Genomic DNA, 27,760 nt, shown 5'->3' on the forward strand with positions numbered 1-27,760 from the left:
AGGTTGTCCGGCGCTGTCGCTCGGTTGCGGCGGCTGCGGTTGGCGGTGGCTGCGGCGGCGGCGCGGGCTAAGTGCGGCCGCGCGGGAGTCCGCGGCTGGCGCGGCCCGAGCAGGGACCCGGCGGCTCGCCAGGCGGCGGCCGAGGCGGGGCGGGCCGGCCCGGGGCCGAGGGCCGGGGGCCGAGGCCGGAGGGCCGCGGCGGGCGGCGGCCGAGGCGGCTCCGGCCAGGGCCGGGCCGGGGACCGGGGGGCGGCGGCGGGGAGTCGGCCGCGGCGGCCGGGGCCGGGACGATGACTCTGGAGTCCATGATGGCGTGTTGCCTGAGCGATGAGGTGAAGGAGTCCAAGCGGATCAACGCCGAGATCGAGAAGCAGCTGCGGCGGGACAAGCGCGACGCCCGGCGCGAGCTCAAGCTGCTGCTGCTCGGTGAGTGCGGCCCCCGGGCCTGCCGGCTGCGGGCCCTGCCCTGCCTGTGTCCGCCCTGCCTGTCCGGGTCGGGCTGGGACCCTCTGGGGTCAGCCCTGCCTTTGCCGTCCGGGTTGCGGGACCCTCCGGGGTCAGCCTTGCCTGTGCCTTCCCTGCCTGTCCGGATCGCGGGACCCTCGAGGGTCAGCCCTGCCTGTGCCTGCCCGGCCTGTCCGGGTCGGGGTGGGGCCCTCCGGGGTCAGCCCTGCCTGTGTCGTCCAGGTCGGCCCGGGACCCTCCCGGTTCAGCCCTGCCTTTGCTGTCTAGGTCGGCACCTGGGACCCTCCGAGGTCAGCTCCGGGCCCCAGATTCCTTTGGGGTCAGCCTCTGCCTTAACTGTTCATATTGGCACCTGGGATCCCGGGGTCAGCCCCTGTCTGTGCTGTTCACGTTGCCACCAGGGACCCTCGGGCGTCAGCCCCTGTCTGTGCTGTCTGGATCAGGCCCGGGATCCCTCCTAGGTCAGCTCCCAGTTTCTGCCGCCACATTGGGCCTCCAGGACTCCAAGATTTGCCTTGTGTCACTTCTCAAGGGACCAGCCCCTCCCTGCTCAGGGACCCTCTGACCTTACCCCACCTGAGTACCCACCCCTCGCTACCCCTTCAGGGCCAGACCTTTGGGCTGTAACCCACAGGGCATACTCACCCCTCACTTCTCAGGGCCCCGCGTTGACCCTTCCCTCCAGGTAGAGCCCTGTACCCTCCATGCAGGCCCCATACACCCCCCAAAGACTCCTCCGTGCCCCCTAACCCCCCATTCCCTTCAGGGCCATTCTCCTGCCTTCCTGTTCCGGGAAACCCCATAGTCCTCTTGGCTGGAAAGCGCCCTGTGGGAAAAAGACAGGGTTCTGCTCAGCTGAGGGTGGGGCGATTGACACCTGAGGGAGCCTTTGCTTGTTGTCCGAAGCAGCTGTCTCGGCAGCCTCCCCCGCCGCCTTCCTTAGAGTCTTGGTGGGAGCCACACTGAGTCCCCGTTGGGAGCAGGCCCCCACCTCCCGGCTCCTCCCCACCGTCCTGGAGAAGGTTTGCTGCTGAACCTCCTTCTCCCCAGGGCACGCCTGCTGCAGGGAGCCAGTCGGGCCAGCTGTAAAGTGTTGTCACCCCAAATAAGGGTCCCTGCAGTCGTTTACAAAACAGAAAGCTCTTGCCCTGCCCCGCCCCTGCCCTCCCGAGCTCCTAGGTTAGCTCCTGGCCTGGGGGCGGGGGGCAGGGGCGGTGGGGAAGGTCAGAAATGGGTGCAGAGGCAGCAGGGACGGAGGAGGGGGTGTGCTGGTGGCGGTAGCTCCTGGGGAGGAGGCAGGTTGGGTGCTGTGTGGGGAACACGGTTGCCTCTCTCCTGCTGTGACCCTCTTGCGGCCTCCATGTCCCCGGTTAGAGAGGTGCCTTGGATGAAATGCCCTCCTGATTTTTTTCCCCAAACTTGTGTTTTGATTTACCTAAGGGGTCTGAAGTGGGCCGTCTTTCCAGGGGACACGGGTAGGCAGAGCCCGCGTAGTGGCCCCTTGCACAGAGTGGCACTGACTGGCTTTTGTAGTGGGTCATGGACTTTGTTTGGATGGAGGGGAGTTAGGAATTACTGGTGTCATAAAGATCTTACCAGATGGCCTTGCTCTGTGGCTCTGTGACCTCCCGAATCCCCGCCACCTTTTCCGCGTGCACCCAGGCTTCTGTGCCTGCACTTTGGACTTGAGATTGACACGGGGTTCAAGGACGAAGGTCAGGGGCTCCCGTGTCTGCAGCCTTGGCTGCTTGGAGCAAGTCTGGAAGTGATTCGGCCCTTCCTGCATCCTCTGTGCAGTGCCCAACTGTGGCCCGGGGTGTCTGCTGCAGGAGCACCTGTGTCTGCAGCCCCGCCCCTCCCACTCTGTGAGCTGGAAGTTGACCCCTATCAGCTGGTAAGATGGGAGGCTGCTGTCAGGCTCAGGGCCAGGCGGGGCAGATAGGGCAGTGACGAAGACGTGAGCTTACGTACGACCCAAGGAGGACGGGTGTCAGTGCCACGTAGAGGGCCAGGGGCTGCCAGGGGATTGGAAGGGCTTCACACTCTAGGTGTTGGGGCCAGGGACCCCTCTGGGAATCTGATGCGACAGGCCCTCAGAAAACTTCCCCTCCAAGCAACCTTGCGTCCCAGCTGGAGGGCCCCTTGCTGGGAGGACTTTGACCACCTGAGGTCCAGGGGCTGGGGCTCCAGGGTACAGGAGAGGGGACCTCTGTCAGGCTCCCTGCCTGCTTGTGGGAACTCATTCCACTCTCCCAGGAGGCCAGCCCCGAACTTGCGATTGCCCCTGTTTTTCAGGGAGCAGCGGGAGGGTGGGGCCGAGGCTCCCCAGGAGGAGGGGGCTGTTGGGCTGCAGCAGGTGGCTGTGGTGCCTGCAGCCCATGGAATGTTCAGAGACCTCTGGGCGGAGGTCCTAGTGCTCCGCAGGAGGCCCAGTCAAGCCGGGTCTGCCTCTCCCTAGAATTCTTTCCTCCCCTGCCCCTGCCCCTGCCCCTTAGCAGTGGGGGCTCCATCCCTCCATCTCCCCTATGGCTCCCGTGCAGCGTTGTGGAGTGGATGTCGGGGAGGGAGGCAGGGGCCTGCCACCGCACCCCTGTGGCATCTGCCGCCCAGGAGGGTCTCGTTTATGTGGGCGGTGCTGGTTCCTTCCAGGCTTGGGGGCAGCAGGGCTCCGGGACTCTGCCCTGACTTCTGGGTTTGCAACCAGGTGGAGCATGTTCTGGAAGAACGCGGTGTCTGCTTGCTCTCATCCACTGCCTCCCTGGGGCTGCACACGGCCTGTGAGATCGGTCAGCCTGGCGAGGACGTTCCATGCCCTGTTTTTGGGGTCGGGAGGGACCTCATGGAGGTCCCTAGAGCTGGACGGGGCTCGCTGCTGTGCCGCCTCCCTCGTGGTGGCTAAAATGTGCTGTTCACGCCTCAAATGGGCCTCTCCGTTAACACACACAGGTCTCCCCAGGGCCCTGTGCACATTGGACCTGATCGGTCTGTGGGGTGGGGCCGCCCTGGGCACTGCAGGGTGCTGAGCAGCGTCCGAAGCCTCCACCCACTCCTCGCCAGGAGTGCTCCCAAGTCGTGACAACCACAGATGTCTCCAGACAGTGCCCATTGTCCCTTGGGGGGCACGTTGCCCCCATTTGAGACCGTTTACTGTGTGGTAGCATACGATGTAAAATGCTTGTGGCAAAGCCGAGGGATAATCAGTGCAAATTATTTTCACAGAAGTTTTCATGAGTGCTTATAGAGTCTTTTTCTATGCACAATCAAAGCCGTGTGTGTGTGAATTCGCTACTCGGTGTATGCAAGGGTGTGTATGCATATATTGTTTTATACCCGGGGTATTCCGGGTTTGTCCTTATGAACACGTCTGTCGATGGTGGTGACAGCTGTGGATGGGAACAGGAGTGGTGAGAGTGTACTGTGCGCTTAGCGCACACGCTGCTCCGGCCTCCGTGCCGCGCCGCCGCCATCCCAGGGTCCGCCCTGTGGCCTGGAGAACTTTTGCAGGCCCCGCCAGGAGCTCTTGGATCTGGGTTCCCATTCCCCAGGCCCGCTGGGCCTCTGCCTCTCACGGGCAGCCCTTGGCTGTTAGGTTTCCGTCTCACTGGTAAACTGTGGAGGGGCCCCCCCGTAGAGTTCCTTGTGGCAGGTTTGTGGTTGGAAACGTGGGGACTTCCATGGGAATGCCTGTTCCCGGGGCCAGAGGCTGCTAGTGAGGCTGAGCCGGAGTGGCTCCAGGCTTTCTAAATAAAGCAGGATGGTTAGTTCCGGAGGCTTCCTGTCCGGCCTGCGCCGGCCCCCACGGGCAGTGACAAGGCCCGGGATCCAGCATGGGGTGCGGTGGCCCCACGGGAAGGGCCGGGCCTCTGTTGGCCCAGTGTTGGGAGGCGTGGAGCGTGGCCTCTGGCGCCTGGCAGGGTGGCTGTGCCGTGTCCCAGAAGACTCTGGGAGCAGGAAGCGCCCTTGGATGGCCTCGTCCAACCTTGACTTCCCAAGCCCGAGCCCAGGCTGGGGAGACGTGGGGACTCGGTCCAGGCCTGCTCTCACGTCCTCTGCGTTTATATGTAATCAGTTATGATGACTGTGGCTGAAAGGGTCTGCTTTGCCCGGGCCTGGTCCGGGAAGCTCCGTGGAGCTTCCGCCCGAGCCTCCTGCCCGGCTCTGCCGGTGCTGCGGTGAGAGCGGAGGAAGTGCTTCCCTCCGAGATTTAACCACGAGAGGTTTCACTTTCTGAGTCTTGTGGTGGAGCCTGTCTCTGTCTGGCACCGGGACCCTGGGCAGCACGGGGAGGATGCCCTGGCATCAGGAGGTTGGAGAGGTGTGTGGTGGAGTCTGACGGATCTTAAGAGGGGCACTCGCGGAGCCCTCTCGGCCCTACCCTGTAGACAGAGCTGGTACCTGGCGCCCCTTCTGGGTCCCCAGCAGGGCTCTGTTCTCCCCGCTGGGCACCCCAACTTGTGAGTAGAGGATGGGAAGCCTCGTGTGGCTTGCCCACCTAGGTGAATGAGAGCGGTGGATGCGATTACGGGCGGCCAGGGGCTCTGGGAAGGCCCACGTGCAGGGTCGTTATTTGATTGAAATTAAGTCCTTTCGCAGAACCGGGATCCTAAGTGCCGGGTTGCTGGCGTGCGGGTGGTTGCAGGCGCATGTAGCTCCTGCCGCCAGGCCCTGCGTGGAGCGTTCCCCCCGTCCCGGGGAGCGTCCCACTGTCTGTCCTCCGTAGGGCACCTGGCAGGTCTTCAGGACTGTCTGGAATTGGCTGTCCTAGATCCGGACTCTTGCTGTCATCTGGGCTTGGGCACCTTCCTCCCCCGTCAGGATGTCTGTGGTCCAGTCTCCCACCCTCCATCTGTGCTCCCTGCCTCTGGGTCAGAAACCTCTGATGGCCTCTGCTGTGGGGATTCCTGGTCCGGCCTGGCCTCCTGCGGCTGACAGGCGCTCTCAGGACAGCACGGGTAGGCGGCACCTCGGGCCATCTGCAGGGCCTGGGAGCAGTGTGGTGTCTGGGTCAGGTACGTGGCCTGGGGAGACTCAGGTTCAGAGCCCACCCCTGCTACTTGCGACTGTGGGACTTCAGGTCTGTGCCTCAGTTTCCTGAGGGGGCGGTGGGGTGAGGACTCAGTGGTGCTCCCCATTCCACTGCAAGTGGGCACCTGCTGAATGCTGGCTGCTGCGCCCGCTGCCGGCGTGGTGACATCGTGTCGCGCCCACGGCACCCGGCGTGTGTGGCACATACTGGGTGTTCCGTGAGAAACTGCTCCGTTGGGGATCCCGCCCGGGATCTGGGATCTGGGATCTGCCTGCAGACACCGTGGTGAGGACTCCCCAGCTTCAGCTCCGTGGATGTTTGGCACTGGATCACTCTCTGGGGTAGGGCTGTCCTGGGCACTGCGGGATACTGAGCAGCGTCCCTGGCCTCCTCCCACTCCAGGCCAGGAGCACCCCCCAGTTGTGACAACCACAGATGTCTCCAGATATTGCCCAGTGTCCCTGGGAGCAGGACCCCCGACCTATGTGTCTTAGCAGCCCCCGTCCCTTCTCGTGGCCATTGTCAGTTATGTGTCCTTGGTTCCCTGCTTTCCTGCCCATGTCACTGAGCTGTGCAGGCCTCAGAGATGCTTGGCGAGTGACCATCATTGGCTGACTGAAGGCACATCACGCAGGGAAGTGGAGAGGAGTGGCCCAGTACTGCTCAACGCCCTGCAGGCTGGCCTGGTGCACGCCAGGGATCTCTGCTGGGGCAGGCTCGGTTGCCACCTGCCTGTGGCCTCTGCACCGGGCAGAAGGGGTCCTCGAGGACAGTGCGCAGCTGGCTCAGAAGCTCCTCCCTGAGTCCCGCCTGTGGCCTGGGCTGCCCTGGGCCGACCAGCACTGGGCAGTGGGGGCACACTGGAGGGAGCCAGGGGCGAGTCATTTCCCTCTCCCAGCCTCAGTTTCCCCATCGGTCACTTGGGAAAAATGTTCTTCCCCCTGTAGGATTGTTGAAGGATTAAATGAGATGAGGCCAGTGCAGCAGACAGCAGGGAGGGAGCCCTCTTGTCCCCTGTGGCCGCCTTTCCTGCTGGCTGCTTTGCACCGAAAAGCTTCGAGTAACCCTGGGCGGTGGTGCTCCCTGGATGGCATCCACACGGGGACCCCAAGGCCTGGGAGGCTCCAGGAGGGACGGTGCTGGCCCAGGTTTTTGTCCCCGTCTGACTGCAGAGTTGGTGCTCTGGGTACCGCACCGTCTGGCGGTCCAGGCTCCTTTTTCTCTTCTGTCAAAGCTGTGGGGTCACACTGATGTTTCAGGGTACCTGCAGGGATGGAGTGGGGTGGGGGGCTAAGGGGTATGGTCAAACTGGAGGGCACTGTGTCTGTTGCCATTGTTAACCGCGTCCACACTGATGGGTGCTGGGCCCTGCCACTGAGCGGCCTGCGGAGACGTGGCTGTTCTGTTGCCTATCCTAATCCCCAGGGGCTGTGGGGCCGGGTCTGAGCTGTGGGATGAATGAAGCCCCCAGGGCTGTAGTGGGGCCCGCCGCAGCCCCAGGCTGTGGGATGAATGAAGCAGCCCTTCAGTCAGTGGCACCGGCGCCGGTTTGCTCGGCCTCAGTCCTACTGGATGGGGCGAGGGTTGACCAGTCAGGCACGTGCTGGTGGCCTGGGCAGGTGTTTGGAGAGGGGCCCTGGGCCTCTGGACTCCCGCCCTTCCCCCATCAGCGATCTCATCCCAGACTCCTTGGCGATGGTCATTGAGCTGGGCAGGGGCAGGGGTCTGTCCCTGTCCCCAGGTGGAGATGTTCAGACCAGTGCCCACAACTGGATTAGATGGGCTGGGCAAGGCTGGGGACCCAGGCTCTCGGGGGGCTTCAGTAAGGGCTGTGGTAAGACCCAGCGTGTGAGGAGAGGGGAGCTCAGAAATTTTGTGGCCAGTGCGGTGGCTCATGCCTGTAATCCAAGCACTTTGAGAGGCCGAGTCAGGCAGATCACTCGATTCCAGGAGTTCGAGACCAGCCTGGGCAACATAGTGAAACCCCCGTCTCTACTAAAAATGCAAAAAAATTAGCCAGACTTGGTGGTATGCACCTGTAGTCCCAGCTGCCTGGGTGGCTAAGGTGGGAGGGTCACTTGAGTCCACGAGGCAGAGGTTGCAGTGAGCCAAGATTGCACCACTGCACTCCAGTCTGGACGACCGAGGGACAGACTGTCTCAAAAAAAAGAATAGAAAACGTGGGTGAGTGACACCAACCACTTCCGGTGGGGAGGGTCACTCCCACTTGGGAACCAGTCTGTATGGAGGCCTCCGCTGGAATAGAACAAGGTGGCATGGCCCCTGGCCGGCGAGGGGCAGTTGGTGTCTGCACCTTTGAGGCACCTGGGGACTCTGCTGCTGTGGAGATGGGACTGGGTTTCAGTCCAGAGGCTGTCCTGCCATCGCTGCCCCTGGCTGTCACGCCCTACCTAGGGTAGTGCGTTTCGTGGTGGCTCATTCTTGAGCCTCAGCAGTGGGGCCGGCTGGGTGCCCTTCCTCTCTCAGGGCGCCCTGCCTGAGGGTGCGTGCTGGAACAGAGAGCACGCCCTGGGCTGCCGGCAATAAGCTGTGGAACCAGGAGAACCAAGTCTGTTCAGGCCCTGCAGTGAGGGGTTGTGGGACTTCAGGGAGGCCACTTGACCGCTCTGTGCCTCAGTTTCCCCTCCAGTCAGTCCGGCGCTGAGGTGCTGTCTACCTCCTGGGGTTCTGAGACGGAAGCGGGGCAGGCATGAGGCCCCTTGTGAAGCTGGATGAGGGGCGTCTGTCCTCCGCTGCAGGAGGGCTGCCGCTCCTCGGGCCCCTGCGTCAGGTTGGTGCCTGGCTCTGATCCCACACCCGCTGGCACAGCTCGTGGTCAGGGTTAGATTTCCAGGCTGTTTCCAGGAGCCGGGATCATAGGCACACGCATGCACACGCGTGGGCCACCACCGACCCACCTTCTCATGGGAGCTGATGCGCGGTCGTGTGACTTCCCCGGGTGGGGCTCTGCGGCTCTGGCCTTGCTCGCGGTGTGTGCACTGGCCTGGGCCTCCCCACAGCCCTGTGGGGGCTTCCTGCGTTCTCGGCCCACATCGCACCGTCTTGGGCACTGCGGGGCTCGGCTCAGGCGTCGTAGGCGGGAAGCAGCCTGGAACCCTGGAAGTCTGGCTCCCAGGTGTTGGCTCCCAGGTGCTGGCTCCCAGGTCTCAGCCCTGCCACTAGGGTCATGGGTTACTTACTTGAATCTTTTTATGTAATTTTTATTTTTATTTTTATTTGTTGTTTGTTTATTTATTTATTTATTTTTGAGACAGAGTGTCACTTTGTCGCTTAGGCTGGAGTGCAGTGGTGCAATCTCTGCTCACTGCAACCTCTGCTTCCTGGGTTCAAGTGATTCTCCTGCCTCAGCCTCCCCAGTAGCTGGGACTACAGGCGCCCACCACCATGCCCGGCTAATTTTTGTATTTTTAGTAGAGATGCGGTTTCTCCATGTTGGTCAGGCTGGTCTCAAACTCCTGACCTCAGGTGATCCATCTGCGTCGGCCTTTCACAGTGCTGGGATGACAGGTGTGAGCCACTGTATGTGTGAGCACGGCCTTGAATCTTTTTTTTTTTTTCGAGACAAGGTCTTACTTGTCATCCAGACTGGAGTGCAGTGGTACAATCTCAGCTCATTGCAACCTCTGTCTCTTGGGTTCAATTGATTCTCGTGCCTCAGCCTCCTGAGTAGTTGGGATTACAGGCGCCTACTGCCACACCCAGCTAATTTTTTTTTTTTTTTTTTGAGACGGAGTCTCGGTCTGTCGCCCAGGCTGGAGTGCAGTGGCCGGATCTCAGCTCACTGCAAGCTCCGCCTCCCGGGTTCACGCCATTCTCCTGCCTCAGCCTCCCGAGTAGCTGGGACTACAGGCGCCCGCCGCCTCGCCCGGCTAGTTTTTTTTTGTATTTTTTAGTAGAGACGGGGTTTCACTGGGTTAGCCAGGATGGTCTCGATCTCCTGACCTCGTGATCCGCCGGTCTCGGCCTCCCAAAGTGCTGGGATTACAGGCTTGAGCCACCGCGCCTGGCCAGCTAATTTTTTTTTGTAAATTTTTTTTTTTTTTTTTTTTTTGAGATGGAGTCTCTCTCTGTCACCCAGGCTGGAGTGCAGTGGCCGGATCTCAGCTCAATGCGAGCTCCACCTCCTGGGTTCACGCCATTCTCTTGCCTCAGCCTCCCCAGTAGCTGGGACTACAGGCGCCCACCACCTCGCCCGGCTAATTTTTTGTATTTTTAGTAGAGATGGAGTTTCACCGTGTTAGCCAGGATGGTCTCGATCTCCTGACCTCATGATCCGCCCTCCTCGGCCTCCCAAAGTGCTGGGATCACAGGCGTGAGCCACCGCGCCTGGCCATTTTTGTAAATTTTTTGGTAGGGATGGGGTTTCACCATGTTGGCAAGGCTGGTCTCGAGCTCCTGATCTCAAATGATCCACCTGCCTCGGCCTCCCAAAGTGCTGGGATTACAGGTGGGAGCCTCCGTGCCCGGCTTTGAATCTTGAGTGTGAGATAAGTCCCCAGCTCCTGCTCTCCAGGCTGCGCCCTCTTGTGGGGCTTGGAGCCTCCTTTTCTTCCGTCTTCCTTTCCTGTGGTTTGGGGATGTTTGCTGGGAGCCGGGAGGCAGGGTCCAGGAGAACCAGGTTCCTCCTGGTTGGCCTCCAGATCTTGGCCAGCGGGTCCAGTCCGGAGGGTAGTTTTCTCCTCTGGAAGCTGGCTCAGTGGGAGCAGCGGGCGGACTCTGGCCCCTCCTAGTGGTGGCGTGCTGAGTGCACCTGAGGGTTGCCTCCTGAAGGCTCCCTAGCATCTGGGGTCCACTGTGGGGCGGCCTGCGGCAGGCCCGCCAGGAACCATGCTTGCAGAGGCAAAGCACCTTGCTTGTGGTCACGTGGGGGCCTCCTGGAGACCTAGACTCCCTCAGGTGTGGGAGATGTGGGCTCCATTCTCCCAGGAGCCGTGGCTGGTGACACACAGTCAGGTCCATCCTGACGGGCAGTGGAGTGCAGGGGACCCGATGGGGACGTGAGGGATCCAGCACCGTGGACCAGGGCCAGGTTCATTCAGTTCACTCAGGAAACATGTACACAGCGCCTTCTGCGTAGGGGCTAGGGATGCAGGTGGGCAGGGCAGCCACAGCCCCTGCGCTGGGAAGCTGGCGCGGCAGGCTGCAGATGGGGACCGCCACACCTCCCTGAGGAGGGAATGGCAGAGCCACCCTCGAAGGGCCCGTGCTGCGGGGGTGCTGGGCGCTTCCTGAACGCCGGACCTTTGAATTTCTGCAATGGGAGCTCCCCGGGCATTAGGGAAGGGGAAGGGCCTGATTGAAGGGGTAGTTGATATTTAACCCTGGTGCTGAAGCAGGCGTCGCACACAGCTGCCAGTGCCCGCGGCGGCCTCCTGGGAGGCTGAGCTCACCAGCTCCAGACCCAGCGTGAGGCAGGAACCTGGGGGTCTCACAGCGGGACCCGGCGGTGGGTGCGGCCTCGTGGTGGGGAGGGAGGGTGGGAGGACTGCATGTGAAGCTGGGTTTGACTCGTCACCTGTGGAGTGTGTGCTCCCCCGCCACAGGCAGCGGCCAGGCAGCATCTGCCCTGCAGGACCCTCCCAGCTGCCCTTTTGTGCCGGCCCTGGCTGGACCCCTGGCTGGATCCCCGGCTTCCCCCAGTGTCCTCTTTTCCTAACATTTTGTCGCTGTCTCAGTCAGCTCGGGCTGCTGTGACAATACTGCAGGCACAGTGGCTTGTAAACTACCCGAGTTTGTCTCCCATGGTTCTGGAGGCTGGACGTCCAAGATCAAGGTTCTGTGGATTTGGGGGGCGGGTGACGTGGTTGCGCTTCCTGGTACATAGATGGCGACGCTGTGGATTCGGTGTAGGGGGTGGTTGTGTTTCCCGGTTCATAGACGGCGGTGCCTTCTTGCCGTGTTCTCACGCGGACGTGATCCCTCCTGGACTCGTCAGTGCACTCACAAAAGAGCCCCCAGAGCTCCACGGCAGAAGGAGCTGATCCGCCTCCCAACACCCCTGCCTTAGGGGTAAGGATTTTAACACAGGAATTTGGGAGGATCACAGACATTCAGTGCTGTGGGTGGGACCATTGGTGCGTTGCCCTGGGGTGGTGGTATGGTCCGTGGTCCGTTCCTTCCCAGGACTGGGCAGTGGTCCGTTGCGTGGGGTCTTTGCGCCCGTGCACCTGTTGAAGGGCCTGTGGAGCTTTGGCTTTTTGGCTTTTAGGAGAAAAGCTGCTGTGGTGCTTGGTGTGCGGTGAGGAGTGGACAGAAGGCTCTGCCCTGGCGGGTGGCCTGAGATGGGGTGATGAGGGCCAGCAGGGGGCTGTGGACGAGTCCAGAGTGAGGCGGAATCTCGGAGGGGCTCACACATTGTCTCGGGAGGAGTGGGCTGGCGTTTCTTTCCAGTGGGCAGCTGTTGAAGATTTTGGAGCCAAAAGAGCCTTCCAGCTCAGACGTCTTTCAGGAGGAGTGTGGCTGCCGGCGGGGCAGGCTGGCTCAGGGTGGAGCCATGTGGGCTGAGGCCCGAGTTGGGGCTGCTGCTTTGGGGCCACATGGCGGCCGGTCAGGTGGGAACGAGCCTCTGCTGACCAGGATCTTTAATGTGGAGCCCCAGCCGCGGGGTGTGAGGGCTCAGGCAGGACCCAGGCCTTCAGACATGGGGTCTGCTCTGCAGGAACCCCTGCATCCCAGCTGCAAGGTGCTGTGTGACGGGAGGCGGCAGCAGCTGGGTTGGCGCAGGGAGACAGGGCGACTTGAAAAGCAGGCTGGGGCCAAAGCATCTTGAAAACCCGAACCTAGTGGCGTGGCCTGGCTTGAGTGCTGTCCAGAGCCTCGCCCTTGGCCCCTGCACGGCCAGGCTTAACAGTGGCCAGCACCTCAGGGCCACCAGAGGCCCGGGGCCACCTGGCCTGGCTTGGCTTCCAGTGGCCCAGAGCTCCTGCTGGGCTCCTGCCCCGCTCTGTGGCCGCTCCTGGCTTTAGTGGGTTACGTGGGGGACACGGGTGGCTTCCACCCAGTGTGAGTGGTGCACATGGCTTAACACGCAGCTGCTAGCTGTGTATGGGCTGCATGTGTGTGTACATGTCCATACGTGTGTGCATACATGCATGTGTGCACGCAGTGTGCATGTGTGCTGAGGTACATGCACGCACACGTGTGCATTGTGTGCATGTATGCACATTCATGCATATATATGTGTGCACGCAGGGGTGCATGGGTGTGAACCGCCTCCCACCCCATCCGTGTACCCATATTGCCTCTGCAGAGCTCCATGGGGGTCCTTGGCCAGCCAGGGCTGTGGTTGTCATTTTTGCCTTCCTTACGAAACCCAAAACAGGCTGGGCGCACAGTGGCTCCCAGCACTTTGGGAGGCCGAGGCGAGTGGATCACCTGAGGTCACGAATTTGAGACCAGCCTGACCAACATGGAGAAACACCACCTCTACTAAAAATACAAAATCAGCCGGGTCTGGTGGCGCATGCCTGTAGTCCCAGCGACTCAGGAGGCTGAGGCAGGAGAATCGCTTGAATCCAGGAGGCGGAGGTTGTGGTGAGCCGAGATTATGCTGCTGCACTCCAGCCTGGGCAAAAAGAGCGAAACTCTATCCGCAAAAACAAAACAAAACCCCAAACAGTAGTACTGAGTCAGTTCTCATCTGGGCAGCGACCTCTGGCATTTCAGACTCCTCCTCGGCCGTCTTTGTCTTCCCGGCATCCTCACTGAGAGCTGAGGCTTGCTTTTCTGTTTCATAGTTGAAGTGTTTATGGCCTGAGGGACCTTGTGTGTTGGGTGCAAAGTTACCAAGGGGTGGCGCCTTCTGACAGGAGTGCAGGGCCCTCCTTGCCCCCTGTGCTGTGTGGGGCCTGTGCCGGGGTGCGGGCTTGAGGGTGTGCCGGCCTTGCGTCGGTGTGGCCTTCAGTGTGTGTGAGTGTTTGCTGTTTCCAGGTGCAGCACCCTCCCAAACCAACCCACGGAACAGCCATGTTTTGTAACAGAGTTTTCTTAAACAGAGTCTCATCTGGGGGCAGTCTTGACCCACGGGACACTGGCCGTGTCTGGGGACATCTATGGTTGTCACAGTTCGGGGGGTGCTCCTGAGATGGAGTGGGCGGGGGCCAGGGATGCTGCTGAGCACCCCTCGGGGCCCAGCGTTCACACCCGTCAGTAGAGCTGAGGCCGCTCAGATCACATCCCCTCCATGCCACCACCCTTCCCTTCAGGGCGCGGTGAGGGAAGGGCGTGTGGGGGTCCCTCTGGGGAGAAGGTGGTCTCACCTGCACACCCACTCTCACCCCTCGTGTCCCGGAACTTGGGTGGGTTTGACCTTTTGTGGATGAGGTGAGGTCTGGGAGGCGGATCACTGCCTGAGACAGAATCAAAGTCCATTTTCTTTCTTCCGAAAAGGACGCAGCATGGTTGAGAAAAGGACTGGGAGGAGGCAGCTGCCGCTGGGGCTCCCCACTCGGGATGTGTTGGGTGTTCTGTGAGACCCCCCCAGGGAACACAGGTGCTGTGAGCAGTTCCTGGGCTTTGTCGAGGGCCTCCCGAAGGCAGCTGTGGCCACTGTGGGACCCACGCAGCCTGTCTCGCCTCCAGGAGCTGCCAGGCAAGGGGGCTTGCGACAGGCACCTGCACAACGATGTCCACTGTGGGCAGCAAGGAAGGTTCCAGAAAGCACAGGAGGGAGACTTGTGTTGGGGCCTCGGGGGCTTTGTGGAGCAGAGGCTATGAGAGGAAGTGAGCTGGGTCCCAGCACCAGGCAGCCTTCAGGCAGCCGTGATTGGGACAGCACTGTGGGCAGAGGGCACAGCGTGCGACGTGTGTGGAAGTGGGGAGGTGCCAGAAGATTCAGAGACACAGGGTGGTGAAGGTGAGCCTGGAGAGGTGGGCTAGGGGCACGCAGGGAGGGGCGGTGACGCTTGAGTCTCTAGGCCAGCGGGGGCCTCAGCAGGGTTATTACTTGAGTAGGGAGTTGAGGCAGTTTCTTTTTAGAAATTAGAAGTTAGCTATTGTTGTGTAATAGTTTGCAACTTAAAATAACAAAACTTTGCAACTTAAATTAAGAAAACTTACTTCAGATAGTTTCTGAGGGTTGGGAATTTGGGAGCACTTGGTTGTGTGGTCCTGGATTGGGCTCTCTCAGAAGTTGTAGTCACGATACCAGCCAAGCAGGGCCACATCATTCGAAGGCTGGACTGGGGCTGGAGGAGCCTCTCACAGGCTGGCTCCCTCTAGTGGCTGTTGGTGGGTGGCCTCAGTTCCGTGGAGCTGCTGGAGGGTGCTCACAGCAGGGCGGCTGCCTTCCCCAGAGCCCGTGACCCCAGAGGGAGAGCAAGGATGCAGCCCTGTGCCTTTCGTGAACTAGCCTTGGAGATGGCACACTGTCACTTCCATCACATTCTGTTTGCTAGAAGCAGGTCACTAAGTCCAGCCCATCCTCAAGGGGAGGGGAGTTAGCCTCCAGTATTGGAAGGGATGAGCATCAGAGATTTGTGGACACATTGGAAAACCCAGCATTGACATCCCAGCAGGTGGGGGTGAAGAAAAGCGGGGAGACGGAGTCTCTGCCCAGGAGGTGACCAGGTAGTGAGAGGCGGAGGCAGGAGATGGGCTGGAGTGAGGACCCCCCTGTCACCCAGAATGCGTGGGGGGCTCATCTGGAGGCTGGGGTGGAGAGACAGCTGGCCACGTGGGCCCCTTTCCCGATAGTTTCTCCAGGCTGACTTGCTGGTCCTTTTGATTGTCTGGGGCCCTGGGACCCTCAGTGTGCCCATCTCGGAGATGGGGTGGTAGCGTACTCCTCTCTGGAAGCATCGTGGGTATTAGCAAGGTCATGGCAGACATGGAGACGTAAAGGGGTTCAGGCACGTGCTCAGGGCCACCTGCGGCAGGCACGACTGTCCTGGCTGACCCCGCCACAGCACCAAGAGGGAGAGGGGAGAGCCTCGGGGGTGCTTGGCGTACGGGGGCAGGGTGGCCGTGGCCACTGAGCAAAGCTCTGGGGAAGGGGGCGCCCAGCCCTTGGAGTGGTCTGTGCAGAGAAGCCCTTGGGGTGAGCCCATCTGTCGGGGCACCGCCACCGCATCTGTGCGCTGTCCCTCTGGCGGCCATTGATCATGAACTGGTGTGGCCGTGGGGGAGCTGTGCAGTCCCAGCTGGGGGCCAGTGCCGTGTGGCTTTTTTTTTTTTTTTTTTTTTTTGAGACGGAGTCTCGCTCTGCCGCCCAGGCTGGAGTGCAGTGGCCGGATCTCAGCTCACTGCAAGCCCCGCCTCCCGGGTTCACGCCATTCTCCTGCCTCAGCCTCCCGAGTAGCTGGGACTACAGGCGCCCGCCACCTCGCCCGGCTAGTTTTTTTGTATTTTTTAGTAGAGACGGGGTTTCACCGTGTCAGCCAGGATGGTCTCCATCTCCTGACCTCGTGATCCGCCCGTCTCGGCCTCCCAAAGTGCTGGGATTACAGGTTGAGCCGCCGTGCCCGGCCCAGTGCCGTGTGGCTTGATTTGGCCTGAGACCGTGTGGTCTTTGACGTAAATACCAAATTGGCCCCCAGGAAAGTGTGTCCTCGCAGAACTTCTGGAAAAGGGTGGCTCCAATAAGACCCTGGCTTGGAGGAGAATGGGAAGGGCGCTTTGTAAACTCTTTCTGAGGAGTCAGGAGGCTGTGGCGTCTGCTGGAGACGGTCAGCCTCACGTGCTTTGGTTTCCTATGCTGGGCGCTGCAGCGTGGCGGGGTCTGGATGAGAGGGGGCAGCGGCACGAGAGCCGGGCCCCGACTGCCACCCGCCCTCACGTGCCCCGTCCCCAGGCACGGGCGAGAGCGGGAAGAGCACCTTCATCAAGCAGATGCGCATCATCCATGGCGCTGGCTACTCGGAGGAGGACAAGCGCAGCTTCACCAAGCTCGTCTACCAGAACATCTTCACCGCCATGCAGGCCATGATCCGGGCCATGGAGACGCTCAAGATCCTCTACAAGTATGAGCAGAACAAGGTGAGCCGCGGGCGCCTGGGGAGGGGAGCGCCTGGGGAGGGGAGCGCCTGGGGAGGGGAGCGCCTGGGCAGCTGTGGGCTTGGCAGTGAGCACGGTGGCCGCATTGCCGGGGTGGGGCCGTGCCGGGGGTCCCGGCCAGCCCAGGCTGCCCCTGGTCATCCATCCGTTCCTGTCATGGACGTGGAAACAGCAACCACCGCCTTCCTGGGGGCCAGCTGGAGAATTGTGACGGGCATTGCGTGGCCGAGCCCCACAGCCTCCCTCCCAAGTAGCTGTGGGCTCAGGTGATCCCACCTCAGCCTCCCGGGTAGCTGGGACTACAGGTGCACCACCACGCCTAGCTAGTTTTTGTAATTTTTGTAGAGATGGAATTTCACATGTTGCCCAGGCTGGTCTTGAACTCCTGGGCTCAAGCAGTCCTCCTGCTTTGGCCTCCCACAGTGCTGGGATTACAGGTATGAGCCACCATGCCTGGCCTCCGCCCTGGTTTTTTTGTTCTTTTTTTTAATAAAGTAGAGGTTGTTTGATGCCCTGTTTTTAAATCACAGCTTTATTGAGTTATAATTCACATTCTATGTACTTTACTTGCTTAAAGGGTATAATCTGGTGGTTTTCGATATGTTTGCATAGTCGTGCAGCCATCACCGCTGTCGGATTCCGGAACGTTTCATCTTCCCAAAGGAAACCCCTTCCCCATTGGCTATTACTTCCACCCCCTCCTCCAGCCCCGGTACCCACACATCCGCTTCCTGCCTCTGTGGCTCGGCCTGTCCTGAACATTTCATAGAAATAGGATTGCACACTGTGTGGCGTTTTGTGTCCAGCGTCTGTCACTGACTGTGACGTCCTCAAGGTGCATCCACACTGTGACGTGTGTCAGAGCCTCGTCCCTGTTCATGGCTGAGTCATGTTCCAGTGCATGGAGGGACCGTGTATGTGCCCATTTATCCCCTGGCGGACGTGTGAGCGCCTTCATGTGTGTGCTGTTGGGAATGGAGCTGCTGTGACCGTCTGTGGACATGTGTTTATGTGGACCACGTGTTCCCTTCCCTCAGTTGCATGCTATGCCCGGGAGCGGAATCGCTGGGTCCCAGGGTTACCCTGAATTTGCCCTCTGAGAAGCCTCCAGTTTCCCCGAGTGGCTGCCCTATGGGGCAGGCCCAGCAGCCGTGCAGCCGTGGCTCCTGCCAGTAGCCTCCCTGGGGCCTTCTAGCCGAGGGGCCGTTGATCCCGCTTTTGTAGCCCTGTTTTCAGGGGTGGGGCTCTTGTGCTTAGATCTTGGTTTGCCACTTGCCCTGTCTCCCGCTGTGATCTCCTCCAGCTGTGGCCCCCTCTGAGCGTCCACATTCATGTTTGGGCATAGATCTCCATCAACATCTGAAACAGGTGTCTGCAAACTACAGACTGATTTTGTCGATAAAGTTTTATTGGTACTTACCCATTTCTGCCATGTTGCCCATGGTGCTTCGGCAGCAGCAGCAGAGCTGAGTGCTGGAGACGGTCCGTGTGGTCGGGACAGCTGGGCGTGCTCTCTGGCTCTCTGCAGAAGCAGATTGCTGATCCCTAATCTGGAAGTTTCCAGGGAGTGGGATTTTTGGGGTTTGTGTCTCTTTTTCCAAGTCCCCCTAGGTGTGCTTATCCCAGGCCAGATTGAGAGGCTGGGGGCAGGGCAAGGGGAGGGCTGAAGTTGGAGTCGGGGCCAGGGAGCTTTGCTCAGAGGGGACAAGCAAGGGCTGAGTCTCCACTCTGGGGGGCCTGGGAGGGCCCCATGGCTCCCAGAGCCCAGGGCAAGACTCCCTTCTTTCCCATCTGGGTCCCACCCAGTATGTCCCCTCCCCAGTCCCTCAGTCAAACTGTGGCTGGTCATGTCGGCTTGTGCCCCCGGGGGACAGGGATACGGAGCGTCAGGAGGGGAATGGACAGTCCCCTACAGTGTCTGCCGCTGAAGGGTGTGCGTGTGTGTGTGCAAGCACGTGTCTGTGCGGTTGGCCTGCCTTTGTGACAGGGCAGCAAGCTGGGGCCTGAGGCCGCCCACTGCCCAGGGTTGCGTGAGGGGGAGGCGGCTCGTGTTGGGGCAGCGGGTGAACTGTTGGTAAACTGTTGAGTGCGGCGGCTCGGGGGCCGCATGCCGTCCTTAGCACCGGGTGTGGTGCTTGCCCTTGATGGTGTTTGATAAGCATTTTTTGGACGAAAGAGAGAAGCCAGGCGGGGCAGAAACTGAGTCTGGAGCTGCACCCTGCGGGCGGTGCCGCTGGTTGCAACGCCCTGTGTCTGGGCTTCCTGCCTCCCAGTGTCTCTGGAGGCAGTGAGTGCTGGGGCTGTTCGCCCGCTCTGGGCGCCGCCGCCGTCTGTTCTGTTGTCGTGCTCCATCGTGCTCGGTGCTGCACTGCCCTCCTGCGGGTCCCGGGTTTGAAGCGTGTGTGTCCCACGCGTGCTTGTTCCCCACGCCGTCCCCTCCCCACCTCTGAGAAGTGAATCGAAGCCCGGCCTCCCGGCACCCTGCAGACAGCACCACTGGGAGACTTTGGTTTTGGAGCCTTGTTGGAGGAACCGCACTGCGAGGCAGCCTCGTGTTTTTCTGACACATGGTTACACGAAACTGTCAGTGGTCCTGACTGTGCAGCCTGCAGAATGCTGCCCAGGCCAGCCAGGCTTGGAAGAGGGGCCGCTCGAGCTTTCTGGTGGCTCCGTGGCCCCTGGTGAGCTCTCGGCCTCTCCCCTGCCCGCCCTCGCAGGCCAATGCGCTCCTGATCCGGGAGGTGGACGTGGAGAAGGTGACCACCTTCGAGCATCAGTACGTCAGCGCCATCAAGACCCTGTGGGACGACCCCGGCATCCAGGAGTGCTACGACCGCAGGCGCGAGTACCAGCTCTCCGACTCTGCCAAGTAGTAAGTGCGGCCGCACCGGAGGCGGCATGGGAACGGTGGCTGCGGGCCGGCGCCCAGGACCCTTCGGGAAGCCCTCCGCAGCGCCTGTGGTGCCCCCTGCCCGCTCGCCTGGGGCAGGGACATGGTGGGCCCCAGCTACCTGGCCGGAGGGACCAGAGCAGAGCAGACCCTGGACGGGCCATGCTTTGGCAGGAGCCCGTGGACTCTGGTGTGACACTGGCCTCCTTGTACGCCTGGCCCTGCCACTACCCTCCCTGGGTCAGGACTGAGCTCCTGGCCACCCTCGGTGCTGGAGCCTGGCCTGTGGCCTGTGGCGCAAACCCACAGTCTCCTAGAAGGGCCGTGGGATGGGAGGTGGATACACCCTGGGCTGTCTCACTCCTGCCTGTGGCATCGTCCCCAGAGCCACGTCTCCCACTAGTGACTGGCTGTGACCCTGACTGATGTTGGGGTTCTCCCAGTCTCTGGGCCTGGGATAGGGGATGACTTGTGTGCTGACAGTTGGCCGGGCCATGGCTGCAGGAGGCCCCCGCGCGGCAGGCTGTGCACTGCTGCCCTCCATGCTTGGCAGGCAGAGGCCCTAAGGGGACAAGGACAGGCCCGTCCCCCGCCCCTCCTGCTCGTCTTCCGTGTGTTCCCTGCCTCTGGGAGGCTGTGGGAGGGCCCAGATAACCAAGCACTTGCAGCCAAATGCCAGGGCCTGCGGGTGGTGCCGGAAAGGTCTGTGCAGGCACCCGGCCTCCCAGGCAGACCACTCGAGAGTCGCCCCACTCAGGACTGCCCAGGGCGTCAGAAATGGGAAACGGTCACAGCCCAGAGGGCCTCAGGAGACCCTCTGATGCCAGGTGGGGTCCCAGAGAGGGGTCGCGGGCTGAGCAGGAAAAGGCATGAGGGGAACCGAGGAAGCCGGAATCAGGCGTGGACTTCAGTAGCTGCGCTGTGTAGACGTTGGCTTGTTGCTCTGGGTGCTTGCTGCACCCGCGGACGGGGGCAGCTGGCCTGAGCAACCCCCGCTGTGTTGCAGCTACCTGACCGACGTGGACCGCATCGCAACCTCGGGCTACCTGCCCACCCAGCAGGACGTGCTGCGGGTCCGCGTGCCCACCACCGGCATCATCGAGTACCCTTTCGACCTGGAGAACATCATCTTCAGGTACCGCCCGGGCCGCAGCAGGCGGGGGCCGCTGAGAGGCTCCTTTGCCTGCTGTGTCAGCCCACGCCTGCGCACCCAGCGCTCTGGGAGGCCAAGGCGGGAGGATCGCCTGAGTCCCGGAGTTGGAGACCACCCTGGGCAACATAGCAAGACCTCGTCTCTAAAAAAATTTGAAAAGTTAGCCGGGTGTGGTGGTGCGCACCTGTGGTCCCAGCTACTCAGGAGGCTGAGGCAGGAGACTCGCTCAGGCCCAGGAGGTCGAGGCTGAAGTGAGCCATGATGGCGCCGCCACTGGACTCCAGCCTGGGCGGCAGAGGGAGACCCTGTCTTGTCTTATTAAAGAAAAAGAAGCCCATGAGTCTTCATCCTCAGGGTGTGTTTGACCAGGCCGGGAGATAAGATTTCTCTCTAAGTCTGTGTGAGCCAGGGCCGCACAGGGAAGGAGCTGTGGGGTGTGGGGGTTGTAGCCACATCCATCCAGACTGGGAGCCAAAGAGACCTGGCGGGGAGGACATTGGACGGGGTCTCCACAACGGGCCAGGGCCTGGATGGAGCGACCATGGGGCTGGGGTCTGGAGTGTTGGCTGGAGGAGGGGGTGCCGCAGGCTGCGGGAGGGGTCATAGGGACTGAGGCTGCCAGGGCAGGGGGGTCATGGGAATTGAGGCTGCTGGGGAGGGGGGTTCATAGGGACCCAGGGTGTGAGGGGAGGGGGGTCATAGGGACCGAGGCTGCGAGGGGAGGGGGGTCATAGGGACCGAGGCTGCCAGGGGAGGGGGGTCAAGGGACCGAGGCTGCGAGGGGAGGGGGGTCATAGGGACCGAGGCTGCCAGGGGAGGGGGGTCAAGGGACCGAGGCCTCAAGTGGAGGGGAAGTTGTAGGAACTGAAGCTGTGAGGGGAGGGGGGTCATAGGGACCGAGGCTGCGAGGTGAAGGGGGTTCATAGGGACTGAGGAGGGAGAGGACGAGGGGTCATAGGGACCGAGGCTGCGAGGGGAGGGGGGGTCATAGGGACCGAGGCTGCGAGGGGAGGGGGGTCGTAGGGACCGAGGCTGCGAGGGGAGGGGGGTCAAGGGACCGAGGCTGCGAGGGGAGGGGGATCATAGGGACCGAGGCTGCGAGGGGAGGGGGATCATAGGGACCGAGGCTGCGAGGGGAGGGGGGTCATAGGGACCGAGGCAGCGAGGGGAGGGGGGTCAAGGGACCGAGGCTGCGAGGGGAGGGGGATCATAGGGACCGAGGCCTCAAGCGGAGGGGAAGTTGTAGGAACTGAAGCTGTGAGGGGAGGAGTGGTCATAGGGACCGAGGCAGCGAGGGGAGGGGGGTCATAGGGACTGAGGAGGGAGAGGACGAGGGGTCATAGGGACCGAGGCTGCCAGGGGAGGGGTTCATAGGGACTGAGGAGGGAGGAGGGCTCCAGGCTGGGGTGGAGGCGCTGGGTGGTGTGGGCTGGATTCTGTTCTTCATGGGCTGCCCCTGTGGATCCCGTCTGGTCTCCGGGGCTCCAGGTCCACTGTGGCTGGGGGCCGGCCAGCAGAGCAGAGTTCTCCCTGGGGACCCTCCGTGGGTCCTGTGCCGGGTAGGCTGCGCAGCTGGCTGGACTCTGCTGTCCCTGGGAGTGTGGACCCTGCCTGCCTGGCCCTGGCCCCGTACAACATCTCCAGTGCTAAGGCCCTGGCTGCTGTCGGGCCGCTGAGGGGCAGGGCTGGGCGTGCCTGTCCTGGGCTGCTGGGGCCAGGTGTGAGACTCCCTCCGCAGGCCTTATTCCCGCCCAGTGCTTGAGGCCAGAAGGCTGAGATGCAGGTGTGGGTGGGACCGGGTCCTTCTGAGGCGGAGGGGATCTGCCCAGGCCTCACCTGGCTCCTAGTGGTGGCTGCATCCTTGGCTTGTGGCCACGTTGCCCCATCCCTGCCCCCTCTTCATGCGGCGTCCTGCCTGCCTGCGTCTTTGCCTCTGTTCTCTTATCACCTGTCCTTGGCCAGGGCCACCCTACCTCTGTGTGACGTCATCTTAACCGGTGACATCTGCACAGACCCCGTTTCCGGATCAGAACCGTCCCCGGGTTCTGCAGGGGACGATTCTGCAGCGCAAGCTCGCCCTGGCACTGGGCCTCGTGAGGGAATGATGCCTCCCGGCCAGGGTGTCCCCACCCAGCTGGTGCACGGCCGAGGCCGTCGTGAGGGTTCCAGGAAGTCTGTGGGGTTTTCCTTGAGGGCCCTGCCCTGAAACCCACCCCAGGGCTGGGGGCGCCACCCCCTGCCGTCCGTCTGTTCTCCCCGCCTGTCCTCCCAGCTCGGCCTCCCAGCGCAGGCAGGGAGGGCGCGGCGTGAGGATGGAGGCAGGGATGGAGCAGCGTTGCCACAAGCCAAGGAATGCCAAGCTCTGGGTGGCTCCTGGGACCAGAGCAGGCCGGGCCGCAGAAGCTGTGGTGTCCTCTCTGGACATGGGCGATGGTGTATGTTGTTTCAGGAATGCAAGTTTTTCTTGTTTTTTATTCACACGGGGCCCATGACCCCGGGATAAAGCTGAGGCTAGCTGGGCACAGGCCAGGGTGTGGCATGACCATCCCCTCCCCACCTCGTGTCTCAGAGTCCCCTCGCAGCCCCACGCTGGCTCCTTCACAGCGCAGGCCTCTGTGTCCTCTGTCAGAAATGTCCTGTCCCCTCCCTGAGCTCAGGCCAGGTGTGTCACCTCCTCCCCACCACCTTCCGGGCCCTTCCCAGCTCCGGCTGTGCCCTCTGTGCTGGGTGCAGAGCCCCGTCCTGAGCCCAGTCCTCTGCCACCGTCATTTCTCTGCCAGCCGCCTCTGTCTGCCCTGAGCCAGCAGAGGGCCGGCCAGGTGCTCTGGGATGCAACTGGAGGCCAGATCCCTGTCTGGAGGCCTTGAAGGCTGGTGGGATCGCCCCAGTGCATGAGGAGGGTCTCCTGCCCTCTCAGGTGGGGACAAGACACAGGGGGACCTGGATCCCAGCCCTGCCGGCTGCCACAGGCATGCAGGAGACTCCTCACACTCCAGATGGGCTGTGGCCTGGTGTCGGCACACCCATTGCCCTCCCGCCTGGCCGCAGCTGCTGGTGTGGGCCCTCTTGTCCCTTAGAGTCACCTGGCACATCTGTCATCCACCTGTGCCTGCTGGACTCCTCTGCAGACCAGACCAGGTGGATTTCACGGCTCACGTGCCCAAGGCAGCCCGGCTGTCCTCGGCAGAGCTGCAGGGACCCCGGCCTTCCCTGGGGCCTGGGGCCGAGGCCTGAGCGGCACTCTCCGCTTCTGCCTTTGTATTCTTTCAAGAAGACCAAAGTGCCTTTCTTCATTACAGAAAACTTAGAAAAGTCACAAGTAGAAAGAGGTAAACCTCCTGTAAGGAACCCACGCCCACAGGTACCGTCTGAGCTGATTTTTTCTCCCGCTTGTGTGTGGCCCGAGAGTGTGAGGTTGGGCTGCTCACCAGGCGGGGCTGCTCTCCTGCCCCAGGACGATACCAGCAACTCTGCCCTCTGCAGCCGTCACTGGGGGTCCTGCAGGGAGCAACTGTGGCATCAGTGTTTACTCCTGTGAGCGACACTTGGTCAACATCTGTGTCTCTGGCCCTAGCGAGGGGAAAGGCTTCTGTACTCAGGGTGACATCCAGATGCCGGACGTAGGGTCTGTGGTCACCCATCGCAGGTTCCCGCAGCAACTGGCGCCCAGAATCCTCTGGGTTCTCGCACCCCCACCCTAGCGCCCGCTCCCCTGGGCCCAGTGGTCTCGGGCCCCTTTGCCAGTGAGGGAAGGGTCTGCAGTGGTCACTTCTGGAGGCGGGGCGGCTGCTCTCTGAGCGTCCTTGCCGGTTCTAACAGTGGGGGCTCTTCCTGCTCCAGCCGCTGTCAGTCTGGTATGGCAGGAGGGTCCTGTGTGGTAGCCGTCCTGGGATTGCAGACTGGGCCTTGGGGCCCCAGGTGGCTGAGTCCTGGCGCTGTGTCCTTTCAGGATGGTGGATGTGGGCGGCCAGCGGTCGGAGCGGAGGAAGTGGATCCACTGCTTTGAGAACGTGACATCCATCATGTTTCTCGTCGCCCTCAGCGAATACGACCAAGTCCTGGTGGAGTCGGACAATGAGGTGGGCCCTGCCCTGAGCAGGGGCAGCATGGGGGACCGGGCCTTCTCCACCTGCTGAGCCTGGGTCCCCTCACTCGGGTCCCCTCAGCTGCCCCTCGGTCTGTGTGCAGGGGGGAGGGCCCCTCTGATCCCCGGTGCCTTCGCTTCCGCCAGAACCGGATGGAGGAGAGCAAAGCCCTGTTCCGGACCATCATCACCTACCCCTGGTTCCAGAACTCCTCCGTCATCCTGTTCCTCAACAAGAAGGACCTGTTGGAGGACAAGATCCTATACTCGCACCTGGTGGACTACTTCCCCGAGTTCGACGGTGCGCTGGGCTGCGGCACGGGGGACTCGGGTGGGAGGGGTCCTGTGGGGCAGGGGACTCGGGTGGGAGGGGTCTCCTGGGGCGGGGGACTCGGGTGGGAGGGGTCCTGTGGGGCGGGGGATCTCAGGTGGGAGGGGTCTCCCGGGGCGGGGGACTCGGGTGGGAGGGGTCCTGTGGGGCGGGGGATCTCGGGTGGGAGGGGTCCTATGGGGCGGGGGACTCGGGTGGGAGGGGTCTCCCGGGGCGGGGGACTCGGGTGGGAGGGGTCCTGTGGGGTGGGGGATCTCGGGTGGGAGGGGTCTCCCGGGGCGGGGGACTTGGGTGGGAGGGGTCTCCCGGGGCGGGGGACTCGGGTGGGAGGGGTCTCCCAGGGCGGGGGACTCGGGTGGAAGGGGTCCTGTGGGACTGGGGATCTCGGGTGGGAGGGGTCTCCCGGGGCGGGGGATCGCAGGTGGGAGGGGTCTCCCGGGGCGGGGGATCTCGGGTGGGAGGGGTCTCCCGGGGCGGGGGGATCTCGGGTGGGAGGGGTCTCCCGGGGCTGGGGATCGCGGGTGGGAGGGGTCTCCCGGGGCGGGGGATCGCGGGTGGGAGGGGTCTCCCGGGGCGGGGGGATCTCGGGTGGGAGGGGTCTCCCGGGGCGGGGGATCTCGGGTGGAAGGGGTCCTGTGGGGCTGGGGATCTCGGGTGGGAGGGGTCTCATACCAGGAGGGCACCATGGGGAGGGGGAGTTTTGTATCGGTGGCTGTCATATGGGAGGGAGTTGTCGTATGGGGGTGTCCTGTATAGGTGATCCCGTATGGGAGGGTCTCACAGGAAGGGTTCATGCACACTGTCAGCGCAGCCCCGTGGGGACCTTGGTGGTAGCCCCGGCGTCCTCCTCTGTGCGTAAGTGCCCGCAGGCTTGGGCCCCTCCCTCACTGTGTGGCCCCTGCCCCGCGGGGCGGTCAGGGCAGCTGAGCACTGAGGGTCTTCACATGCCCAGCCCTCTCTGGGCCTGCAGATGACGGTCAGGGGAGGGTGTCGTGTGCCCTTGTCTGTGTGGTCAGTGGCTGCCGTTAGCGCTGTCACCACTCAGAGCTGTCCCCGCCAGGCGCAGTGAGGCCCCGGACAGCTCTGGTGCCCTCGCTTCCACCTGGGATCTGTGCTCCTCCCGCGAGTCTCGGTGTCATCGTCAGGAGGGCCGCTCGGGGCGCTCTGCCTCTGGAAGGGCAGCGGGAGGGAGGGGTCTGGCGCGCGGTGTGACCTCGGTCGCTGGAGCAGGTGCGGGGCCCTGCTGTCCCAGGTCAGGGGAGTGGCAGGGGGTGCTGCACCTGCTCCAGCCACACGTGGCCCCTGCCTGGCAGCCTGTCCTGTGGGCTCAGGGAGCCCTGGTGGGGGGAGGCCAAGGGACTGGGCATGGAACCCTGTCCCGCCAGTCCCCAGAGTGGTCCCCTGAACACCCCCAGGGGCCTTTCCATTGGGGCAGTCAGGAGTTACTGGGCGGGGTGCCGAGTTGTCCAGGGTGGCGGAGGGCAGGGGTGGCGGAGGGCAGGGGTGGCGGAGGGCAGGGGTAGCGGGTGGGAAACAGCGCGCCTGCTGGAGCCTCTGGGATGTCTCCGAGGCCCTGCCTGCAGCAGGGGCACTGTGGGTGGGTGGGGGCTGCTGTTCCTGCTCTGTGGGCTCTCTGCCCAGCCCTGGGGGCCTCTCCTCTCACCCTGGGCCACGCAGGGCAGCCATGCCAGAGGCCTGCCCTAGAAGGCTGTGGCTGTGGAACTGAGTGGGTAGAGGCTGGCAGAGGGCTGAGCAGAGGAGCAGCGGGGGTACGGAGCCCCCGGTTGGAGGCCTGGGCCCTGACAGCAGTGCCCTGGGGCTGCAGTGGGATGGGCACCGCAGCTCACCCGGGTCGGGGAGCAGCGGCCCGTCAGGCATGCAGTGGGCTCTGGGCTGGCGGCGAGCCGGGTGGGCTGTGGGCCTTGCTCACTCATCCCCTGGGAGTGACAAAGGGGCCCACGCATCCCTTGCCCTGGGCTGGGCTGGGCCGGGCACAGCCTCACCCTCCGCCCTCCCCCAGGGCCCCAGCGGGACGCTCAGGCGGCGCGGGAGTTCATCCTGAAGATGTTCGTGGACCTGAACCCCGACAGCGACAAGATCATCTACTCACACTTCACGTGTGCCACCGACACGGAGAACATCCGCTTCGTGTTCGCGGCCGTGAAGGACACCATCCTGCAGCTCAACCTCAAGGAGTACAACCTGGTCTGAGCGCCCAGGCCCGGGGAGACAGGACGGAGACACGGGGCAGGACCTGCCTTCCACGGCGCCCGCGGCTGCCGGGCGGGTGGCGCTGCCGAGCCTGGGCCGGGGCCTCTGCCCGCGGGAGGAGTTTCTTTCTTTTTTTTTTTCATATTTTTAACAAATGGTTTTTATTTCACAGTTGTCAGGGGATGTACATCTCTCCCTCCGCACACGTCGCACACCTTCTCACCTTCTGTCAGCGGCAAAGCAGCCTTTTTCTGGCCTTGACTTACGGCTCGCTTTTTTCTAAAAAAAAAAAAAGAAAAAAGAAAAAAAAGCAACGAAGCATAAAACCCACACACGCCCCATGCCCCCAGTGACTCCGGGCCTCACAGAGCCCCTGCCAGCCAGCATGGGGGTCCCCGCCTCGCAGGCCCCCACGGCTGTCCTTCCAACCCCACCTGCTGCGGCTTTCTCCTTCCCGCTTCTTTTCTTCCTCACGAAAGGCCTGGAGACTCGGAGACCGACGTTTTCCCCCTTTTTTAAGTTATTGACGCCCAGTGCGCCTCGCCTCTTCACGAATCAATGCTGTGCTTCGCTCACTGGACTCCTGA

At 62.4% G+C, this 27,760-nt stretch overlaps 1 protein-coding gene across 8 annotated transcripts; it reads left to right on the forward strand.

Moving 5' to 3' along the window:
* On the forward strand, nucleotides 1-27,644 carry GNA11 (G protein subunit alpha 11). 8 transcript variants are annotated; one of them, XM_077977056.1, is made up of 8 exons: nucleotides 1-138; nucleotides 229-426; nucleotides 16,302-16,486; nucleotides 19,222-19,376; nucleotides 20,401-20,529; nucleotides 24,497-24,626; nucleotides 24,779-24,932; nucleotides 26,983-27,644. In XM_077977056.1, exons 2-8 carry the CDS (start codon nucleotides 291-293, stop codon nucleotides 27,171-27,173), a joined length of 1,080 nt encoding a protein of 359 aa, XP_077833182.1. In that variant the 5' UTR covers nucleotides 1-138; nucleotides 229-290; the 3' UTR covers nucleotides 27,174-27,644.
* Nucleotides 27,645-27,760: the final 116 nt, after the last annotated feature.

This window comes from Macaca mulatta, chromosome 19 (assembly GCF_049350105.2).
Source record: "Macaca mulatta isolate MMU2019108-1 chromosome 19, T2T-MMU8v2.0, whole genome shotgun sequence".
Taxonomy (NCBI): Eukaryota; Metazoa; Chordata; class Mammalia; order Primates; family Cercopithecidae; genus Macaca; species Macaca mulatta.

Coding starts and splice junctions, on each gene's coding strand:
- GNA11 (XM_077977056.1), top strand. CDS start 291: ATGACTCTGGAGTCCATGATGGCGTGTTGCCTGAGCGATGAGGTGAAG. Junction 16,487..19,221: donor ACAAGTATGAGCAGAACAAG/GTGAGCCGCGGG, acceptor CCGCCCTCGCAG/GCCAATGCGCTCCTGATCCG. Junction 20,530..24,496: donor CTGGAGAACATCATCTTCAG/GTACCGCCCGGG, acceptor GTGTCCTTTCAG/GATGGTGGATGTGGGCGGCC.